We start from the raw sequence: 21,050 nt of genomic DNA on the forward strand, positions 1-21,050 counted from the left end.
CGTCGTGCATTTAACTTTGCTTTCTAATGCTGGTTGACAAACACCGTCTTTTCAGTAGATTATTTTTGTTCCTGATTTTCGATGGTTGCAACATTCGAAGAATCTTCTTCTAATTTATGAAGATTAGTGAACACTTCAAGAGTTTTATATTTCTCGATAAGCTCACTTTCCAATGGTGAAATTGTTTGTATTTTCTCCATAATTTCACAACCCACTTACGATTTTTCTTTGATTTTCACAAGATTGTCAGAATAAATTTTTTTTTGTTGATCCATTGTAAGATCAGCCCCTTCGAGAGAGTTGAGAAAAATTTCGGCTCCCTTCATGGAATCATATAAATCTTTAACTTTTAAAATTACAGACTCTTCACCCTTTGGTAATTCTTCAAGAACGGCCATCATTTTCGGAATAAAATTGAAATATTGCTCAAATTGTTCAAAAGATGGTTCCACATAATTTGTATTCATTGCTACTGATGACGGAACATGCTCAAAGCTCATCATGGAACCTTCTGGGTCCGACGATGGAGAGGAAGTGACATGACCTGTTGTTGTTTGATTCATTTTTTTTCCTTTTTTTTAAATAATTTTGTGATTTCCAACCTGAACCTTTTATTAAAAAAAACTTGAGTCAGCGAATTAAGAGTAAATCGACATTAGAATTAGGCTCTGTTATTTTGATTTCATTCATCCAAACCACGCGGTTTAGCGTAAAGGCTTTGATCGAATGGTGAATAATTAAATTGAAAGATTGAAAGACATTCCAATTTGAACACAAAGACTTTCTGAGTTCCACTCCACAGTGAACATGTTTTATTATTTTTAGCGATTTTACAATCCTTCTCAACACCAGCATAAAAAAAATATCGCAAGATCATCATCAACATGTCTGAACCAACATCGGATGCTCCAACCAAGTCAGAAGAAGAATTGAAGAAGGAAGCAAAGCTCAGAGCTGCTAAATTGAAGGCTATGGCTCTCAAGAAGAGCAAGGCTGCCAAGGAAGGAGGAGCTACTGAGTCTGCTGCTGCAACTACTGAAGGAGGAGCAACAACTACAACAACAGAAGGAGAGACATCCACCGAATCGAAAGCAACAACTACAACAGCAAAGACCTTTGATTTGAAGGGTAAGAAACGATTTGAAGTGAAGAAATGGAACGCCGTTGCTTTGTGGGGTTGGGATATCGGTATGTAACAATTAGTTTTGTGATCGTATTTATTTATTGACTGACGTTTCTGATCGTGAACCATTATATTTCACTTGTTATCTTGCGATGGTAATATTATTAATTTAATGCAACTTCCAATGTGTGATTGTCTTTCATACTCGAAATTATTGATTGATCAAATTATTTCATCATCTTGGAATGATCGAATGATGATGGTGTGGTATATTTGTGTTGTTCATCAAATTCCTATTTTCAACAACATCATGACAACATTTTGATTCAATTACAATAGTCGTCGACTCTTGTGCTATTTGCCGTAACCACATCATGGAACTTTGTATTGAGTGCACTGCCAATCAACAATCCGCTACCAGTGAAGAATGTACAGTAGCTTGGGGAGTTTGTAATCATGCCTTCCACTTCCACTGTATTTCAAGATGGTTGAAGACCAGACACGTGTGTCCTTTGTGCAATTGTGAATGGGACTTCCAAAAGTACGGAAAATAATTTATTTATCTTCAATATAGTAAATGTACTATTATCATTACTCAAACAAGGTCTTCTTTGAGTCGATTATTATTGTCAAATCTTCTTAACAGTCATGTCAGAGACTTTCGATGGCCTCCTCATTTGGATAATCATCCATTTTGTTAATGTCATGTCGTGCTGAACTCGTGAATAGAACATCGCAACAACCAACACAAAAAACTGCATCAACACCAACCACACAAAACACTCACCAACTTCATGCTGGTTTCATCGTCACCGAAAGGAAATCCCAAGAAACACAACTGTTGTATTGCTGTTATCCATGTGGTTATTATTTCATCCATCATCGCTCTGATCGAGAATCTTTTGCTTGTGAATGGGGAGTATAACAATGTTCCTAACACAGTACATCGAATAAGGAAGAATCACAACGATTCGAACAACATGCAAATATCATCTTCTCCGTCGGGTCTCCCAGTGATGATTCAAGGCTTAGATCTTACCACTCTCAAATCGTTGCTCTATGATTCCTCTTCAAAATTTCCAATCAAGCCTCTGAATGCTCGCTATTCTCAATTCAGAATTGAGAAAGTGGCGTCATCACCACAACATGCAGATGATGCATCTCCAAAAAAAGAAATTATTCATAATTGCGATGATGGTATTAATGAACCAGATCAACAACAATCATTTGTAGTATATTTACATAACGAAAAGCAAGTAGATACACTGGTGAGAAAAATTGAAGCCAACCATCACGTACGATCTGTTGATTCAAGTTCTTCTTCACGACGGTCCGATCGGACACAACCACCTTCTCCTCAATTACAAGTTACGTCCAAACAACAAATATACCTTAAACGATTATATAAGGAGGAACAAACACCTGTGCTAAAACGAAAATCAAATTCATTGCTTACCTATCATAATTATGATGCCCTAACAGCCAAATTAACTGACCTTCATCAACAATACAAGAACATGACTAGCCTCTTCTCCATTGGAAAATCAGTGGAACAGCGAGACCTGTGGGTCTTTAAATTATTTTCAAACACTACCATCGGAACACCTGATCAAGCAGCCAAGTTAGGATATCAAAAGCCTAAATTCAAGTACATTGCCAACATGCATGGAGATGAAACAGTTGGAAGAGAATTGTTGTTATATTTGGCTGAGTATTTATTGGCCATGTATCAACAAGGAGACGATCGAACACGAAAGTTATTAGATTTTATGGACATTTATCTCATGCCATCCATGAATCCTGATGGCTTTGAAAATGATGATCGATACAATGCGAATGGAATTGATTTAAATCGAGATTTTCCAGACCAATTTGTAGCTAGCTCACTCTCAAAAACCTATCAACCAGAAACCAAGTCTGTTATGGATTGGCTTTCAAAAGAGAAATTTGTTCTTTCCGTGAATTTTCATGGAGGTGCTGTTGTTGCAAGTTATCCTTATGATTCTGTTTCTCCAACTGTTTCTAATGCTGAATCTGCTTACTACAGTGCAAGTCCAGATGATGAATTTTTCAAAATGGTTGCTAAAGCTTATGCAAATGCTAATCCTGACATGAAAAACAGCCAAGAATTTACAGGAGGTATTACCAATGGCGCTTATTGGTATGTCTTGTTTGGGGGAATGCAAGATTACAATTATTGGAGCAATAATTGTTTTGAAATTACAGTGGAATTGAGTGATATTAAGCATCCACCAGAATCTCAACTTGATAGTTTTTGGAATGCCAACAAAGAATCTCTTCTAGTGTATATGGAACAAATGAAATATATGGTTATGGGAGTTGTGACTGATTCTAAAGGAAGCCCAGTTCCAAATGCAATTGTAAAAGTAGAAGGAAACTCGAAAACAATTACTACCGACTCATCAGGCGTTTTCTTTCGACTGTTAACACCAGGTAATTATACTCTAACAGTGTCACATCCAGCCTATGGAGTCAGTATGAACAAAAGCATTGAACTTCCTTCAGATACGCACTTTGGCAATCCACCCACTGCATATTTCAGTCTCCCTTCATCAGCTTCAAATTCTCTGCGCCCATCCAATCCTTTTTTTCTCAATAGCAAAGAAAGCATCATCGTTTCATCCACCACGTGCAACCTCATTGGTTGCAAGCTTGTTGAACAACATTTGGTTGTCAATTATGGTATCAGTGATCTCTATGGTGGTTATGGCCTCTGATAAACTGGTGCTAGAGTTGATGGAATAAATATGTTCAAAGACTGCACTACTACAACATAAACAAACTTATTCAGAGTCGGTATTCGGTATTTCGAATGACAAAAGAGTCATCTTTCCCCAGATCTAATTCATCGATTCGGGATGCTTTTCAAATTTTCCGAGTTGATGAATCCAATTCCAAAACCATCGGTCCATTCATTCACAACGTTGACAGTAAGACTAAAAAAATGTCCTATTCTCTTCTCACTGGTCTTTTCAGTGGTATGAATACGGCCACTGATTTAGCGAGTGGAGCAATTGATGTTGTTGTCGTTGAACAACCAGATGGATCACTCAAATGTACTCCTTTTCATGTTCGCTTCGGAAGACTTAAAGTCTTAAGATCTAAAGAGAAAGTCATTCGTATCATGGTGAATGGGAAACTAACGGAATTATGCATGAAGACAGGAGAGACAGGTGAGGCTTATTTTGTACATGAAGCTACTGTAGGTTTTAATAATATTAGATTATTATTCGAGTATATGTTATTATATTTGAAACCAATCATCATCATGATTGGGATCCATCATTCGGCCGTATGAAAACACACCTTTCAATATTGTGGCTACAATTTTGCTTTAAAACTTATGACAATTTTAAACCAAATATTTGGACATCATCATCCTATCATTTAAAAAGGGTCCCGTTGATAGAGATTTAGTAGCAAGCCCGATTGATCTTGGCTCTTCTCAGCCTTTTCCTTCATTTGATAACAACAACTCTTCTTCACTCTTGACACAAAGTCTAATTTCCGATTCATCAGTCCCATCTTCAAAAACCTTGTCAACGACTAATTTATTAGAATCACAGAGCACAACAACAAGAACGGATTTCATTTCATCTCCTCCTTCACCAACAACAAATCAAGATTCTTTTCTTTCTTCTTCAAATACAACAACGACAGCTCCAACGTTTATTCCTACAAGCATGCCAATAGAGCAAGCCTATTTTCGTCCAATCACTTCACCCATTGGATCTCCTAATCTTATTCCAATTTCTTCGTCATCACCAAATCAACCCTATCAACCAAATTTTGACATTGATGAGGAAGTAATTTATGAAAAATTCATTCCTATTGATGATTCTGATTCTGATGAAGAGGAAAGTGTAGTAGCAGCAGGAGTTACTGAAGATGCAAACAGAGTTGTAGATTTGGAAAGAGAAAAATATAGAGAAGATGGTATTACGACAAGTCACATGTTAAATTCCACTCCACCTCCCTTGGTTAATACTTCTTTATCGATTAATATTGACGCAAAAACAATGAGTGACATGAACACTGTAACATCTCCAAGAATCAATGAAACCTCATCTACTACTTCAACTTCTTATTCAACACCAATAGACACTACACCAAAACCTCCTTCAGAAACTCCAACAAAAAAGAGTAGTTGGGGTTGGGCGTAAGTACATAATATATTCTGAGATTATGGAGCTCATTCCAATAATTTTTAGAAGCGGATTAACTTCTTGGCTTGGATTTAAATCGAATAATGACACAGATGAATTTCAGGGAATTAAAACAAAAGGAAATAATTCATTTGTAGAACAACAATTTTTAGAGGTCATGGCTAAACATTACAATTATGATGCTCTTTCAGGACGATATATTAACAATCCTGTTACTACTCCATCTCCTTCCATTACCAAATCTCCACCCTTTGAAATGGCATCAAACAACAATACTTCTAGTAATTTATCCATTCCAAGGAATGATTCCTGTAAAAATTTAATTAGTGACACTTCTGATGATGAATTATCCTATGATGCACTCACTTCAGAGCATAACGAAAGCAAAGATTCAAATGTTGTACCTAATGAGAATGGTGATCAAAAAGTAATAACTGGTGATAAAAACTTTGATGAAGATGCAACAACCGATGAAGAAGAGTTAGAAAAAAATTATCATTCAGACAATGAATCACTTTCTTCCCTCAAACCATCACTTCCTCCACACATGAGAACAAACAATCATTTTGAAGTGATGCCACGGGAGAGCCCCATTTCTAAAAGCGCTCCAGGAAATTCAACTTCATTTGAGGAACTTTTTAAACAACACCAATTGACCAAATTGAAAAGACAAATATCTCCTCCATCGACAACTACGAACAGTCGAGAAAATTCACCTGAAACATTCTCTGTAAATAATACTTTGACTTCTGCCTCTTCAAAGAATGATACACTTTCAACGAACGGCACAGAGTCAAATAACACATCAAGGCTAACGATTGTTACGATTACTCCTAATTCACCACCACCTAACTTATCAGATCCAAACTTGCAAAAGAAGAATGAAAAAACTTATTGGAGATGGTTTTGGACAAGACCAGGAGCAACCGCAAGTACTGACGCTGTGAATCCAAGTACTTCTCAAATTAACAATGAAGTGAACAGAGTGACCAGTCAACCCAAAGTTTTTGATCCAACAGGTGAATTTAAAGTACTAAAGAAGAGTTTGAGACCTACATCGGACGAGTTAAAAGCTCTTGGATTGAAATATGGAAGGAATGAAATTAAATTTCTTGTAACAAGTCGAATTTTAGGAACTCAGGAAGTGAATGCATATATTTATTTGTGGAAATATTCTGACAAAATTGTAGTTTCAGACGTAGATGGTACTATTACAAAGAGTGATGCATTAGGTCATATTTTACCAATGCTTGGTCAAGATTGGTCCCATAGTGGTATTGGAAAATTGTACACAAAAATTGTTCAAAATGGGTACCGAATGTTATATTTGACTTCACGATCAATTATTCAATCTGGAAGTACTAAGAGATATATTTTTACACTTCAACAAGAAGATGCAATGCTACCAGAAGGCCCAGTGGTCATGTCTCCTGATCGATTATTTGCTGCTTTGCACAGAGAGGTTATTCTGAAAAAGCCAGGTAAGTGGATCAAAGTTGTTTTAATGAGAAATATGATCACTCGAATACTTTTCATTTTTAATGACATGTTTGTGAAAAACATTATTTCACAATATTACAGAGGAATTCAAAAAGGCAGCTCTTTCAGATGTTTTAGAATTATTTCCAAAAGGCACAAATCCATTCTTTGCAGGATTTGGTAATAGAATTACAGATATTATTTCGTATTCATTTGTTGGAATACCTGATCACAAAATATTTACTGTTGATCCTACCGGTTTGATACAAGTGTATGGAATTAGTCATGAGTCTTATTGGAACATTTACAAGCTTGTGGATGAGATGTTTCCTGACCTGAATCAAAAAGTTGATGACTCGAATGATTTTAATTCTTTTGCATTTTGGAGAATGCCCATTCAATCCTCTTCAGACTTTAAGTAAAAGTAACTTTTTACAATCACATAGTCTGTGGTATCCACAGACTCTGCGTTTCAATTTCTTCCAAGGTCTGCCTTTAAACGACCTATTCATGAATGACGACATCACGAGAGCATCCTGTGAAACGACATTATATGCTCTCGATGTTTAGCACACTTGATGTCTTTTTTTCCAATCGTGTTTGAGTGTCCTTGTTGACAATGCGCTTCAACTCTTTTTTGGTACTCCAAATTCAGCCAATAAAGCACATGGAATAATAATCACAAAGATGAGAAAGCAACAAAGTGACAAACACACCGACGAGTAAAATAACACTGTGGCATAGGCTCTCGCTCTTCGTGACTTGTACTTGATCATGTCCGAGCACCAATAAAAGATGCAACAAGGTAAAAAAGAAACAACCATTAATCCTGGAATGATGCATAGAATAAAGCTTGTTAACATGGAAAAGAAAAATAACATTCTAGCTCTCTGATCTTCCTTAAATGAGAATGAAAATGAAGGTGAAAAGAAGTTCTTAGTTCCCTTCTCGAACGAGTCAATGGGATTGTCATTTTGATAATAATAGTCTTTCAAATATTCATAGGTAATTTCTTCTTCTAAATTTTCATTTGATCTCTTTCCAAATACTACTCGATCCGAAAATGAAATCAATTCAGATTCAATATCAATAACTTTTAAAATTACAGAATTCTTAAAATTATGAATGGTTCGATTCGATGTGACAGTATTCGAATTCACAATGGATGTCACCACTGCATGAGCAACTTGTTGTGGAATGGAAGGTTGACCATCTATTTTCTCTTCCTCTGAAATGACCATTGATGTGGTTATTGTAGGTTCTTCTTTTTTTACTCTTTTTTCCGAATCACGATTTCCAAAAGATGCTGTAATTCCAGAGGAATGATCATTGTGATGCACTTTTTTGGTGTTTATGGTTGTTGTAGGTTGAAGAACTCCAGTGGTGGTGGTGGTGGTGTTGTTGTTGTTGTTGATAATATTATTATTGATGGAATGGTGATGATTGATGGACACAGAGTTGAGTTCCGAAAAATGATTGATTGGATCGGTAGTGGTGTTTCGAATTATTGGTTGATGATGATGAGTGATGTTCTCTGATACTCCTCCTCCACTACGAGAGGTTGATGTTGTTGCAACATGGAGAGGTGAGGAAGGCAACATTTTTTTAAAATTTTGACAAGTTCGACCTAAGGATCAACATGATGAAAGTTCATTGTTCTTCAAGAAGAAACTGCAGTCCGGACTTTGACACAGCGGTTTTACACAAACTTTCCACAAACTGTCAAACAATCGTTTAGATATCAAAGACTTGGACAACTAATATAGAACTTCCTTGACATCTAAACGAGTTTTTGACAGTTTGGGGTATCATGGCAAGTTTGACTTTAGAACCAGTTGCGATTACCTGATTAGCGAGCTTATGTGAAGAAAAGGATTGGAGTGTCTCAGCCTTCAGTCTGTCGAAGATGTTCTTTCATGCATCCTAGGAATGCTAATGTTCTGTCGAATTGTCAGTAGAATTGTCAGTGATTTGGATTGCACTCATAAGTCTGAACAGACAAATTGAGACAAAATATCAATGGAAAAAAAGCATGAATTGTCAGTGAAACCTTTGTATGGCCAAGAGAGAGAGTCATCAAATTATTAGGGCGTAAGTGAGTTTTTAAATAAATTTTAAAAAAAATGAAACCTTCCGAATCGAGGTCTTTGATTCACAACGACGACGACGACGACGAGATGGTGGTGGTGGTGAACGAAGAAGGCTCATTCACTTCAGAAAAATTTAAAAGATGGCAAAAACCTTTACTGGATGGAGCCAATGATGAATCACAAAATTATTCAACTGCTGATGAAATACATTCTTTTCCGATTATTTCATCAGTTTCAAATCATCATTCCATAGAGGATTTAATATCTAAAAATCAATCAGTGAAAGTGTTGGAACAGGGAAATTATAAAATTTATTTAATAGGAACAGGTGAGTTTTAAAAGAACTCTTTGTGGTGATGATGATGAAAATCAAAATGGATTACAGCTCATGTTTCTGAAGAGTCCGCAAAACAAGTGACAGAAGTGATTCAAGAAAAGAGGCCAAGTATTGTAATTTTAGAATTGTGTTCGAACAGAAGAGCGTTATTGGCTGAATCGTCAAATCAAAAGAAACAAGTCTCGAAGAGAGGTTTATTGACCTCTTTGATTTTAATATTTTCAGAATACATGAAGAGTATGTGTGACAATTAACACCATTGTTTTATATTATTTCATCACAGGTTCAAACCATTCAAATTTATTACATGCAATTTTAGGATACTTTATGCAATCTGTTTCGAATCAGTTAAATATCAAACTTGGAATAGAAATGATTGCTGCTTATAAATCAGCTGTACAAATACACTCAAAAGTAATACTTGGTGACCGACCTATCGATATTACCTTAAATCGATTATGGTATTCTCTGAGTTGGTTTCAAAAACTTAAATTAATTGCAAATATTTTTATGAATGTACACAGCAAATCACTGCTCAAGATATTGAAAGTTTAAAACAATCTGATCTCTTAACAGAAATATTGGAAGAATTATCTGAGAATTATCCACAATTATCCAAAGTATTAGTAGATGGTATGTTATTATTATTGCAACAACCTCAGAATAATGTATTCTTAAACTTATTTATACAAAGAACGAGATGCTTATTTGACTCACTCAATTCTAAAAGCGATTGAATATTTAGAAAATGAAAGACAATCCAAAGAACAAGATTCTGGCGAAAACTCTCACAGCGATCATGCCTATATTTCAACAACATCAAACATTTCGACCAACATGGACTCAACAAAGAATTCAACCAATCTTACAGAACTCTCCACAAATGACACAACCATGGATAATGTCACACAGATATCGTCCAGTGATGCAGACGATGAACTATGGAATCGTTTTGCCAACAAGGATGAATTTCCGAATGATTGCAGAGCATCATCGGATGACGACGAGTTGGTGCATCATCATCCACTTGATCCTCATGCGATTGTGTGTGTGGTTGGTGCAGGCCACATTGCTGGAATTACAAAATACTTTTCAAGTCCTGAAAAAATCAATCGACGAGAGATTATGAAACGACAAAAAGATTCAAGGAATTTTGTGTTACTGTTTTTCTTTATTTCCATTTTTATTTTACTTTTATCTTTGACTCTATATCTAGTATGGCATTGATAGATCCCATGTCATGCCACATTGATGGAAAAATTAGTAGTGATAAATCACCTTTTCCAATGTTGTAAAGCAATGTTGTGTAAAATCTCCAAAAAACGTTCTACTGACTGTACACTCAAAGTATACAAGTACTTGTATTACGACTCTTCTCGTTCACTATTCACATCCATCGTTCGATTCTCTAAACAAACATTGATTTTTCCCATTTTTCTCAACTCTTCCTTAATGACCTCGACTAGACTAGTCATGTAATACTTGTCATCAGTATTAATCTTAATTCGATCTTCATTATCATAGGTATAGAATTTCAACCAATTTTCTCCATCTAATCCTCCCTCTAATAAATAATTTGTAGTTGCAAATTTATAATACTTGTCATCCTCTAGTGGTTTTCCATTAATCTCAAAGGACACAATTCTTTGATTGGGTTCTCTCGTTCTATCATAAATAATTTGTACTCCTTTTGAGACTTGTGGATAGAGTCCAGAAGCATATCCACCTGATTCAGTCATAGGTGCCAAACACAACTCGACAAATTTTCGAATGTATTTTCCTTTGATGGTGACTGCTAGCGTCTCATTAATGAGTGGAAACTCTCTCATAACGTCAATAACTTTCATATGATAATCAATGGCATAGGTTTTATCTCCTCGAATTCCACCGCCATTGAATACAGCTAAATCAGCATTGTATGCTTCCTTGAGAATATCACAAACCAAATTTCCAAACGTGGATTCTCTAAATCGACAATTACTTGTAGCTGAACTTAGAGGACTTTCGCACACAGCGAGAACATCATAGGCATCCTTAGGAATTTGTGAATTTAAATGTTGAATGAGATTTTTCATCTTTAAAACCGTTTCATCTCCATCTTGTTCAAAGTGAGATGTTTCATTACTGTCTCTATTGAGAATAAGTCCTACATTGTCCACATAAATCTTAGTGTGATATTGATTGCGTTGTGATTTTTCAACAACAAGCGACATTTTACCAACGTATTTGGCATCTGATCCACTTTTAACAATGAGAGTATTGTTGGTATTATTAATTTCTATAAATGGATAATGGGTATGTCCTCCAAGAATAACATCCAAGTACTTGACGCTACTTAATTCTAAATCTTCTTTCATATCCAAATGAGATAAACAAATGATTAAATCACACTTATCAATATGCTTCAACTCGACACACATCTTCTTGGCAACTTCCATAACAGGATGAATATTAATTCGATGCATATCATTTTTGAGCCCATTTGTTAAAATGGAGGTTTGAGGAGTTAAAATTCCAAAGAATCCAACTCTCAACTCGTTATTATTCAATGGAAAAGTCATAACATGCTTTCTGTGAAGTAAAACTTCACTTTCAGGAGGTGGTTCTGCATCGACTGTATTTGCACTCACTTCACAACATTTCTTAAATGATTGATCTAATAACTCTACATTGGAACAAATCCATTTGAAATTGGATTCTCTCACTCTTTGGAGCAACACATCTAAACCATAATCAAAATCATGATTTCCAATTGTTACTAAATCAATTGGCATGATATTGAATAAATCAATCATGTGTTTACCCTTATATGAATTTGACAAGAGACCAGCTGAGAGAAAATCGCCATTAATTGTAACAATGGTTGGATGTCCTAACCTCCTTTCATGTCGAATGTGTTTGTTGAGTAATTTTAAAAGTCCAATAAAACCTCCGACGCCATCATCAGGCGATTCGTTGAATTCATAGACATCATTAATCATGAGAATGGAAATTGGTTTAACGACTTTCTCCGAGTGAGTAGTAGGAGTACTACTATCATTCGTTACATGATTATTCTCCAAAGGTGGTAATGAGGTACTAGTCATAGTAGCAGTTGTATGGTAATATTTCCGAGTTGAGGATGAACGAATGAAGGAGGAAGGAACAAGTAATTGTTGTTGAGAGGAATGGTTTGAAAATTGTGTAATGGCAGAAGTACACTTCCAGTAGTGGAACATTCGATAATTTGGCCAAATCTTTAAACATGTCAAATTATCATCCTCTCTCCAGAAGATGAAGCGAGAAGAAATGAATCTCGAATGGTGGATGAGGCTGTTCATGCATTTTTTCATTTTTTTTTGCATCATCGATGCCCGCATATGGCCGAGTGGTTTTTCTGGACCTGTGGCAGCCAACTGGTCCAGCGTTCGAATCCCAGGGGTTGCTGCTGTTATCGTGAGCAGTTTAAACACCTTTACTTCCGGGGTGCCTGCTAGGAAGTCACTACGTATCTTACGTTCGGCTTGTAAATAATGTACATATAAACCATCGAACAACGTTTATCATCGAATAAACCCATCCCTGAATTTTTTTTTGCATCCTCCTAAAAAATTGAAAAAATATTTATTGGCCCTTCGGTGCCTCAGGTCTTTCGTTTTCCCAGTATTGATTAAAAGCTCTACCCATCAAGAGCGATAGAATTGCTTGAATGTCTACCCAGTACTTGATGATGTCCTGTTTTCTTCTTGTAAAATATGTGTCGGAGTTAAGAATGATTCCTCTGCTGTCGATAAGGAATTTGGAGGAGGTTAGAATTTCATTTCGGTCATGGTGAATCAATTCAATGTTTAGAAGCCTCTTCATCTGTTGTTTAGCATACATTCTTTCCTCCGATAGTAATGTGCAACGTGTGGAATAATGTTCAATAGTTCCGGTGCAATTACATCTGGGGCAGGTGTGAGTTTGTTGTTTAAATGTTTTCATGTGAGCATTGTGCATGTTTCTCCAGATTGCATATTTTTGTTGGGGAGAGATATTCTTTGACTTCATGAAATTGAATGTTGTTGGGAAGATGCAAGAAGGGTTAAACTTATTCCTGCTCTTCAAAGTTATTGATTCATTCCATTTCTGAAGTTGTTTGTTCTTGATGAATGTTGCAATATCTGGAATCCAGTGGTTATTGGATTTGAGGATAATTTGGTTTTGGGTAAGTTGTCTGTGAGGAATTATCAATTTTCCTGATGTGCATCCCTTTTTGGCTAATTTGTCTACGTGAATGTTACCACTATTTTGGTGGCCTTTAACTTTGATGATGGTGATTTGTAGGTTTTTAGATTTCTTGAGGAATTCAAATTCAGTTTTAAGGGGGAGAAATGGTCCTCGGTATTTAGGATTTGATAGCAAATTGATACTTATTTCGCTGTCTGTGTAGATTTTTGCTTTTGATTTTGTTGGTAATAATCGGAGAGTGTAGACAATACTTAGTAGTTCAGCTAAGTTATTGCTATGGATTGGGTTAAGTTTGAATTTGTGTCTAGTTGTTATATTTTTGGATTGTAAAATAATACCAAATCCAGTTCCTTGTTCAGTTTTAGATCCATCAGTCCATACTTCAAAGTTTTTACATTTCTTATGGTATTTTAGTGATTCTTCATTTACAAGTTGAGGTATGTAGTTGCAGTTATCAACTTTAAGCTCATACTTCCTTGCTATGTGGTGGAAGTTTTCAAATATATTTAGGTTTTTGGATTTTTTGGTGTTGAATGTTGATGTGATAGCATCATTTACCGCTTCTTGCATGAGTTGGTAATTGTGACATGAGATATTAATTAATGATCTTAGGGTTATGATATCAGTCATCATTTCAAGGCATGGAATACCCATTCCTCCTTGGTAGATTGGTAAGTATAGGCATTCTTTAGGTGTTCTTGCATCAATATTTAGTTTTCTTTTGATTTGGTTTCTGATTGAAGAGTCGAATGATTCTATTTGGGATTGGCTTATTGAATTACTGCGTGCAAGGTGTGTAATTTGGGATAAGGTTTTAGATGTGACTACTTGTTTGAGATTATATGGTTGAATCAGATTAATTGGGAGGATGTTAAGGATATTCATCATCTTATGTTTCCTTTTTTCTAGTTCTTCCTTAAATAATTTAGATTCAAAAAGATATCCTCCGAGGATTCTTTGGTTGTCTTGGTTTGGAATTTTGGTATTGTTAATCAAGGCCTCATTTGGTTTAGGGAGTGAAGTTGTAACTGATTTGGATGGATTAATTTCTAGGAATATTTGTTTGAACCATCTGTTAATTTTCTTGAGTCTTTTGTTGTGGAGAGTAATGTTAGAATTGATAATTGACATATCATCGGCAAAACAAAGTGTGGCAATATCATCAATGTCTAGATCTTGTGGAGTGATTGGGAGTTTTTCTCTTTCAATAATTTTATCAATAATCATTTGGGAGATGTAGTTATAGATTAGAGGAGCTAGAGGACATCCTTGTGGGATTCCTCTTGTCTTGGTGAATTTTTCTGATAGTGTATGATTCCATTCTATTTGGATTTGATGATTTGAGTAAGCATTAATGATGAAGTTTTTAAGTTCTTGGGGGAATTTGCAGTGGGTGAGCGCCATTTCAATGATTTTGAGTTCAATGGAATCATATGCAGCAGCAATATCTATATTGGTTAGAATGAATCCTTTCTTTTTGAATTTGTTAATGAGGGCTTGTATGAGGATGCAGTGATTTGTTGTTTCTCGATTTTGGGTGAATGCTTGTTGTCTAATGTTGATATTTGATTCGGCCCAATCTTTAAGTTTGAATGTTATAATGTTGAATAGGAGTCTATATCCAATATTCATGATTGTGATTGGTCTTAGATCTTTGTGGTCTGTGATTATATCTTTTTTTCCGATTAATTTAACCCATCCTTGTTTCCAGCATTTTGGGATGTCTTGATTTTGGATCATGTGATTAAATGCTGATGCTAATATATTGGGATTGATATTTTCAAATATCTGTTTTGTTGTGAAATCTACCCCTTGTGTTGTTGATTTCATTCTTTTCAACGCGTCCGTAACATCTTCTTTAGTTATTGTAATGTTGGACGGTCCTTCTTTAACTGTTGATTCACCTGGTTTAAATTTAATTTCTGTTTTGTCATCTAGTTTTGAGGTGAATTTGTTTTTAAAGTAGTTCACAGCTCCTTCTTTTGTTATTTTGGTTGAATTCCAATCAATTTCCTTGTATTTGAGATGGTGATCGAAGTTGTGGATTCCTTTGGTGTGTTTGTTATTAATGGAATCTATGAACTTTTTTCTATATTCCGCAAATTCAAGGTTATATTGTTCTTTGAGTTTCTTCTTTGTTTCCTTTATAGATCTTTTGATAGTGGATTCATCTTGGGTTGTTTCGGATAATTTCTGTTCATGGAGATTATGGAGCTGTTGTTTCAAATTGGTAATGATTTCAGATTCCTTAAATCCCTTAATAGGATGTGGTTTATGAGATTGGTTCTTGATCTCATGATTGAGTTTTTTTTAATTCACTGTTGTTGACGGGAAGAGATTTCAAAATTTCTTCGAGTTTTTTTGCAACACTTTGCTCATCGCTGATTATTCGTTTCCAGGTTGTTGGAATTAATAATTTAAATTTGAACATGATTGGTATGTGGTCATTTGTTGTGACGAGTGGTAAAGCTTGTTCATGTTCTATTTCAATGTGACTCGAGTGGAATAGGTGGTCAGGTCTTGAGATTGTTTCTAATATTTTGTTTTGTGATGTGTATTTTCTGATGTAGGATGGAATTATTGTTTCTCTTTCTTTTAGGTTATGTTGGTCCATAAATGTTTTCCACTTGGTGTCTTTGTAAGCATTTCCTTCTGAACTAAAATTCATGTCAACAATCACTATTATTGGTTGGTGATTTGGAGTTGATAGGGTTTCAGATAATTTCTCGAGTAAAATATTTTCATCTTCTTCATTTCTGTTTCCAGAGTAGTTATAAATATTAAATATATTCAATAAGCATCCACCGATGTGGATGGTGCATAGTTGGAGACGTCCTGGAATAAGGATTTGATGAATAGCTTTCTTTTTGTGACGTTGATGGGTAAGGACAAAAGTTCCATCATGAGAATTATTATTGTTGAGAAAAGAATAATATCGATAGAGGTTTTGGTGAAAAGTGCGTGTGTATTGTGAGTTGTTAATGTGTGATTCTTGGATTGCCATGAAGTTAAGGTGATAGATATCCATAAGCCGTATGATTTTGTCCAATCTACTTGATTGATTGAGATCCTTTGGAAGGATTCCATTCACATTAAGGGTTGCAATAGTAAAAGTCATTCAATATCTTCATCATGCATGTCCTTTCTCTTCCCAGCTTGGACGAGTCTTTTAACGCTGTGCATTAGGTTTCCATATTCTTAGCAATATATGATATATTGCTTTCCATATTGGAGATTCTTTTTTCAAGGCTGGTAAACCTTGCTTCATAATTATTTGGAGTAGTAATAGTTGAGAAGTTAGAGCTTTCTTTCTCTGTTGATTGATTTGATTTGGAGATAGCTTTTTCTTTAAAGAACTGCGCTTTGGACTTAAAGGATTTTGTGATGATTCTGCCATGCTTGGTTTCAATAGGATGGACCACTTCTAAGATACGATCGACTTCAGTATCAGATTTAAGAGTCACTATGATGTTATAATATGATTCTTCAGGATTAAAAGGAGATGCCTTTTCATCGATTTTGATAGAGTTTGGGTGAATAGTAATTCCTGCTTTAGTGGTGATATCTTTAACGACGTTTACGATTTCATGTTTTTCAAAATCTGTAGAGAGGTTGATAAAGACTTCAAAACGGGAATCTTCAGCTAGTTGAGTATAAGTTTTGAGGCGAGACCATTCGGTGTTAGAGAGGATTTCTTGTAGTGATTGTAAATTCTTAACTGTAACAGTGGTTTTGAAGCAGCTTGAGTCTGGTGGTTTACTAATTCTCATAGCTATTAAACCTTTAGATTTCTCATGCCAATTGCATAGGCAGGAGATCATATGAAGAATATTGTTTTCATCGTTTCCAGTAAGATGTTGAGCGGTGAACTCTGTGATTTGGAGAGACATATCAGAGATAAAGTATTTAAAGTTTGTTTGACTTTTGGCGGTATTGAGGTTCTTGATGATTTCGTCCCTTGAGCTTGATGAGGACGGAACAATTTGGAGTATGAATGGTCTTTCAGAGGGGACCCATGGATCCTTCGCAAGTTTGGAGGCCTTGAGGTGATTGAGGAGAAATTGAAGTGCCTCTTTGTTTTTGTACAAGTTGGTTGCGCAGTATATTGTTAATCCTTTGTTGAAGTTGATAGATTTCTTAGTTGTTGGGCGGGTTGATTGCATTTTTGCGGTCTTTGGTGTTTTTTTTGGTTGAGGTTTTTTTACCTTTTGGGTTCGAGTTATCTTTGGAAGAGAGATATTTCTTGTTTAGGTTGATATTGGTTGTTGTTTCTTGGTTGAATCTACGGCTTTGGTATTTGCTATGGAATTTGTTTTTTTTTGTTGTGTGTAAGTGTGTGTGGTGTGTTTGTATGTGTATGTGTTTGTGTAGAAGATGGTGCTTGTATTTGTGTTTGGGGGAATATTGGAGTGGACATAACTGACTCATCATTTGGAGGGTTATCATTGATTTTAAGATTAGAAGTAGGTTCATGCAGTTGCTTTTCAATCATATCATTAATTACTTTAGTGAGATCATTCATGGTAGATTGTAGGTATTCAATATATTTTTCAAGGTGCGCAATTTTAGTGATTAACGAGGGATGATCGTCAGTCATTTTTTAAGGGCTCATCCTCCTAAAAAATGGTTTTTCATTCACTCCGATCTATCCCAGCCATCAGCAAGGCTGTAAACGCAAGAGCCACTCCAAATTATATTCTCATGAAACATCTTATGCAACAAACGTTGAATGCTCCTTTTCAAAAAGAATTTGTTTCAAAAGTATTGCGAGAACAATTGGATGCTAAAGATGGAGTTAAAACAGCTGTGTTTCATTTTCCTTTAAAAGAGACTCAAGACTTGCCTTTCCACGTAACACGTTCATCCTATGGCTCTCTTCCTGTATATTTGGATTATAAGTAAGTATATGATGATGAAATGGTTGTTGAGAACATGATGAACCAATCAATTTGAATTCAAAACTCATCAAAATTATCGTTCGGAATGATGATGAAATTCCTTTACAAATAACTCAACAACAGAAATGGAAGAACAAAAACAATAACAATTGTTCGTAAAATTAAAGGAGACGTAAACAAATTGAAAGAAGATATTTCAAGGATTACAGGAGAGGAAGTAAGATTGAGGGCTGGAGACCAACTCGAAGTGAAGGGAAACCATTCTCGAATTTTGAGATTGTACCTTCGTGCTGTTGGTTTTTAAATCATCGGCTTTAGTGTTGCTTTTTGTGCGGATATATGATAACAGTTATTTCTAATGACCAATTTGAGTCGAGTTTAATTTTAAAAAGAACTACGATGCAATCACAAAAACTAAGTTCGTAAAATTAAAGATTGATGTATTCACCACAATTCAAAGAAGGCACCTATTCCATATGCATTGTTCTTCATAAAAAATACAACCATCGAATACTATACTACTTCTCAAGAGATTTTGAATCCGATGAAATCGGGATCACCTATTTCAAAAACGATTCACCATCATCCTCAACAACAAGATGTAAAGTCAAACCGAAAGCCATGTTTATTGTTTGAGCCTAATGTGCTCTTCTTTCCAAGTAAGTTTGTGATGACAAGGAAATTGAAAGCCTAACTCTCAACACATGTCAGTGCCTAACAAATACAAAACAGTTCTTACTCTGCATGTTTTCAATAATCATCTCACAGAATTTGTTGCATTCTCAATCAAAAATCCAAACCCTCAATATTTCAAATTTTCCAAAATGTCTTGTGTGCTTTTACCTAAAACCTCAACAAGCATTGAAATCACCATCGAATGTTTCCATTCTTGGACCACTACAGTGGAGGTGGAAAGTTTCAATGTTGTAGAAATACACTACAAACAATCCGATGATCCTCAAGATTTTACTAAAAAAGGAGTATGTGTTTGAAATTGTATATTTTGAAAGGTAAATTAACAATTTGTACCCATATGGATGGAACAGTTATTATTCACAAGACAAACCCATGTCGAAAAAATTGAGTACAAAATGTCATTTCCTTCAGACAATAATTTACAAGTTCAAATTGCAAATGACACAATAACCATTACTCCCAAAATCATTCACTTTGAAGGCAACAGAGATCAGGAAGTGAAATGTATTTCCTTACTATATGGCTGTGAAGAGAATGATCCAGTAAGTAGTATACTACTGTCGACAAGAAGAACCGTTGAAATGTTTGGTGAGAACTCTTTTCAGTTACCTGTTTGGGATTTATTTATTGAGCCAACACAATTTGTTCTCATTGGTAGAGATCAATTACATGAAGAAATTCAATCCTATTATTGCCCTTCTTGTTTAATGGAAGTGTCTGGATCTGAAGCCATGTCTACGAGAATGACATGCTCCTATTGTTACGAATGCCCTCAATGCAATTCAAATTTAACAATAGCGAACTCTGAAAATAGCACATATTTTCATTGTCCATTTTGCAATTGGAATTCGCTTTCCATTGGAGTTCAAACAGAGGGAAAATATTCTCAACTATTTGATCAATTGAAAGATCATGATTCCATTCATCAAAGCAAGTTTTTAATTTTATCCAAAGTGTTTACAGAATTGTGCCATTCCAATCGCAATGACTTTAAGAACACCCATTCGATGATGGATTTAAAAAGTAAGTAGACTTTATCAGACATAAATATTAAGATACAGTGTGAACAATTTAAAGATTGTCATTGTATTGTATCCATTGATGAATACTTGAATGATGAAGAGAGAATGAATTCGGAATATTCATTCAATGAGTCTTCTCTTCTATCATTTTCCAATCGCATCACACATCCTTCCTGTAGTGAGTGTCATTTAGATCATGTTTGGCCCTTTAGAAAAACACTTTGCACTAAAAAACTCAAAAAGTATGGAGACACCATTATTGTGAAAAGATCTTCAGATTCCAATTCGCCATTTGGTCCATTTGAAATCAATCATAGTGCCATGTAAGTAATTGACAATTCTTCAATTCTCAAATTACAAATAATAATAATTTTGCAAGGTTTTATTTACCAAAAGTATCCATTGTGAATGCACCAGTGATGTTTCTTAACCATGAAAGTGATCTCTATCTCAACATTACAAATCCACATGAAAACTTTAAACTTTGTCTTTCATTCTCTCAAAATCTTGAATACTCGAAAACCAATGCAAAAGTAATTCTTTCTGAGAAACCAATCATTTTGAGAGAGCATTTTGGACTTGATCTTTATTCACATGATACCATGGTATTTATACAAGGCAATGAAGAAGAATATCGATTAAGGGCTGAAGATGACACATCTTTTGTTTTAGAACGAAGAGGAAATCAAGTCAAAGTTCGTCTGGGCATTATTCCACACCAATCAGGAAATGTTCAATTTTCACTTGGTGTGAAAATGAATGTCATCCCAAACGAAACGACACCAACGATCACTTCGTACGGTGAAGAAGCTTCAACTGTTGTTGCTCCTGACCATGTTAGTCTTCTTTCCAATGGAAAATCAACCTTTTTTTACATTTTTGTAACACTTCCTTCGAGTTCTTTAGAGAAGGTACCCATCGAAGACGAGATCGTACCTGTGGAATGTTCTCGAATGGTCTTTTATTGACCTGTTAATAACATGTACAGTTAAACTCTCAAGTTAAACTC

The 21,050-nt window shown here is 35.3% G+C and overlaps 11 protein-coding genes across 11 annotated transcripts; 6 read left to right on the forward strand and 5 right to left on the reverse strand.

Annotated features, from left to right (window-relative positions):
- Nucleotides 1-59: 59 nt before the first annotated feature.
- Nucleotides 60-563, reverse strand: FDP41_010343 (uncharacterized protein; the record flags this gene model as incomplete). Its single annotated transcript, XM_044700631.1, has 2 exons — nt 60-165; nt 220-563. 2 exons carry the CDS (start codon nt 561-563, stop codon nt 60-62), a joined length of 450 nt encoding a protein of 149 aa, XP_044567991.1.
- Nucleotides 564-884: 321 nt separating this feature from the next.
- FDP41_010344 (uncharacterized protein) lies at nt 885-1,677 on the forward strand (the record flags this gene model as incomplete). The annotated part of the gene is made up of 2 exons (XM_044700632.1): nt 885-1,188; nt 1,463-1,677. 2 exons carry the CDS (start codon nt 885-887, stop codon nt 1,675-1,677), a joined length of 519 nt encoding a protein of 172 aa, XP_044567992.1.
- Nucleotides 1,678-2,103: 426 nt separating this feature from the next.
- FDP41_010345 (uncharacterized protein) lies at nt 2,104-3,861 on the forward strand (the record flags this gene model as incomplete). The annotated part of the gene is made up of 1 exon (XM_044700633.1): nt 2,104-3,861. One exon carries the CDS (start codon nt 2,104-2,106, stop codon nt 3,859-3,861), a length of 1,758 nt encoding a protein of 585 aa, XP_044567993.1.
- Nucleotides 3,862-4,088: 227 nt separating this feature from the next.
- FDP41_010346 (uncharacterized protein) lies at nt 4,089-7,211 on the forward strand (the record flags this gene model as incomplete). The annotated part of the gene is made up of 4 exons (XM_044700634.1): nt 4,089-4,346; nt 4,540-5,303; nt 5,356-6,791; nt 6,892-7,211. The coding sequence occupies 4 exons, from the start codon at nt 4,089-4,091 to the stop codon at nt 7,209-7,211; spliced, it is 2,778 nt and encodes a 925-aa protein (XP_044567994.1).
- A 204-nt stretch (nt 7,212-7,415) lies between these two features.
- FDP41_010347 (uncharacterized protein) lies at nt 7,416-8,390 on the reverse strand (the record flags this gene model as incomplete). The annotated part of the gene is made up of 1 exon (XM_044700635.1): nt 7,416-8,390. One exon carries the CDS (start codon nt 8,388-8,390, stop codon nt 7,416-7,418), a length of 975 nt encoding a protein of 324 aa, XP_044567995.1.
- A 522-nt stretch (nt 8,391-8,912) lies between these two features.
- FDP41_010348 (uncharacterized protein) lies at nt 8,913-10,443 on the forward strand (the record flags this gene model as incomplete). Its single annotated transcript, XM_044700636.1, has 5 exons — nt 8,913-9,207; nt 9,265-9,453; nt 9,500-9,630; nt 9,741-9,849; nt 9,911-10,443. 5 exons carry the CDS (start codon nt 8,913-8,915, stop codon nt 10,441-10,443), a joined length of 1,257 nt encoding a protein of 418 aa, XP_044567996.1.
- A 137-nt stretch (nt 10,444-10,580) lies between these two features.
- Nucleotides 10,581-12,434, reverse strand: FDP41_010349 (uncharacterized protein; the record flags this gene model as incomplete). The annotated part of the gene is made up of 1 exon (XM_044700637.1): nt 10,581-12,434. The coding sequence occupies one exon, from the start codon at nt 12,432-12,434 to the stop codon at nt 10,581-10,583; it is 1,854 nt and encodes a 617-aa protein (XP_044567997.1).
- Nucleotides 12,435-12,819: 385 nt separating this feature from the next.
- On the reverse strand, nt 12,820-16,429 carry FDP41_010350 (uncharacterized protein; the record flags this gene model as incomplete). The annotated part of the gene is made up of 2 exons (XM_044700639.1): nt 12,820-15,681; nt 15,755-16,429. 2 exons carry the CDS (start codon nt 16,427-16,429, stop codon nt 12,820-12,822), a joined length of 3,537 nt encoding a protein of 1,178 aa, XP_044567998.1.
- Nucleotides 16,430-16,607: 178 nt separating this feature from the next.
- Nucleotides 16,608-17,588, reverse strand: FDP41_010351 (uncharacterized protein; the record flags this gene model as incomplete). The annotated part of the gene is made up of 1 exon (XM_044700640.1): nt 16,608-17,588. One exon carries the CDS (start codon nt 17,586-17,588, stop codon nt 16,608-16,610), a length of 981 nt encoding a protein of 326 aa, XP_044567999.1.
- Nucleotides 17,589-18,048: 460 nt separating this feature from the next.
- Nucleotides 18,049-18,627, forward strand: FDP41_010352 (uncharacterized protein; the record flags this gene model as incomplete). The annotated part of the gene is made up of 2 exons (XM_044700641.1): nt 18,049-18,323; nt 18,447-18,627. The coding sequence occupies 2 exons, from the start codon at nt 18,049-18,051 to the stop codon at nt 18,625-18,627; spliced, it is 456 nt and encodes a 151-aa protein (XP_044568000.1).
- A 240-nt stretch (nt 18,628-18,867) lies between these two features.
- Nucleotides 18,868-21,009, forward strand: FDP41_010353 (uncharacterized protein; the record flags this gene model as incomplete). The annotated part of the gene is made up of 6 exons (XM_044700642.1): nt 18,868-18,982; nt 19,035-19,303; nt 19,370-19,561; nt 19,625-20,042; nt 20,097-20,364; nt 20,421-21,009. 6 exons carry the CDS (start codon nt 18,868-18,870, stop codon nt 21,007-21,009), a joined length of 1,851 nt encoding a protein of 616 aa, XP_044568001.1.
- Nucleotides 21,010-21,050: the final 41 nt, after the last annotated feature.

Source organism: Naegleria fowleri (assembly GCF_008403515.1).
Source record: "Naegleria fowleri strain ATCC 30894 chromosome Unknown tig6, whole genome shotgun sequence".
NCBI lineage: Eukaryota > Heterolobosea > Eutetramitea > Acrasida > Naegleriidae > Naegleria > Naegleria fowleri.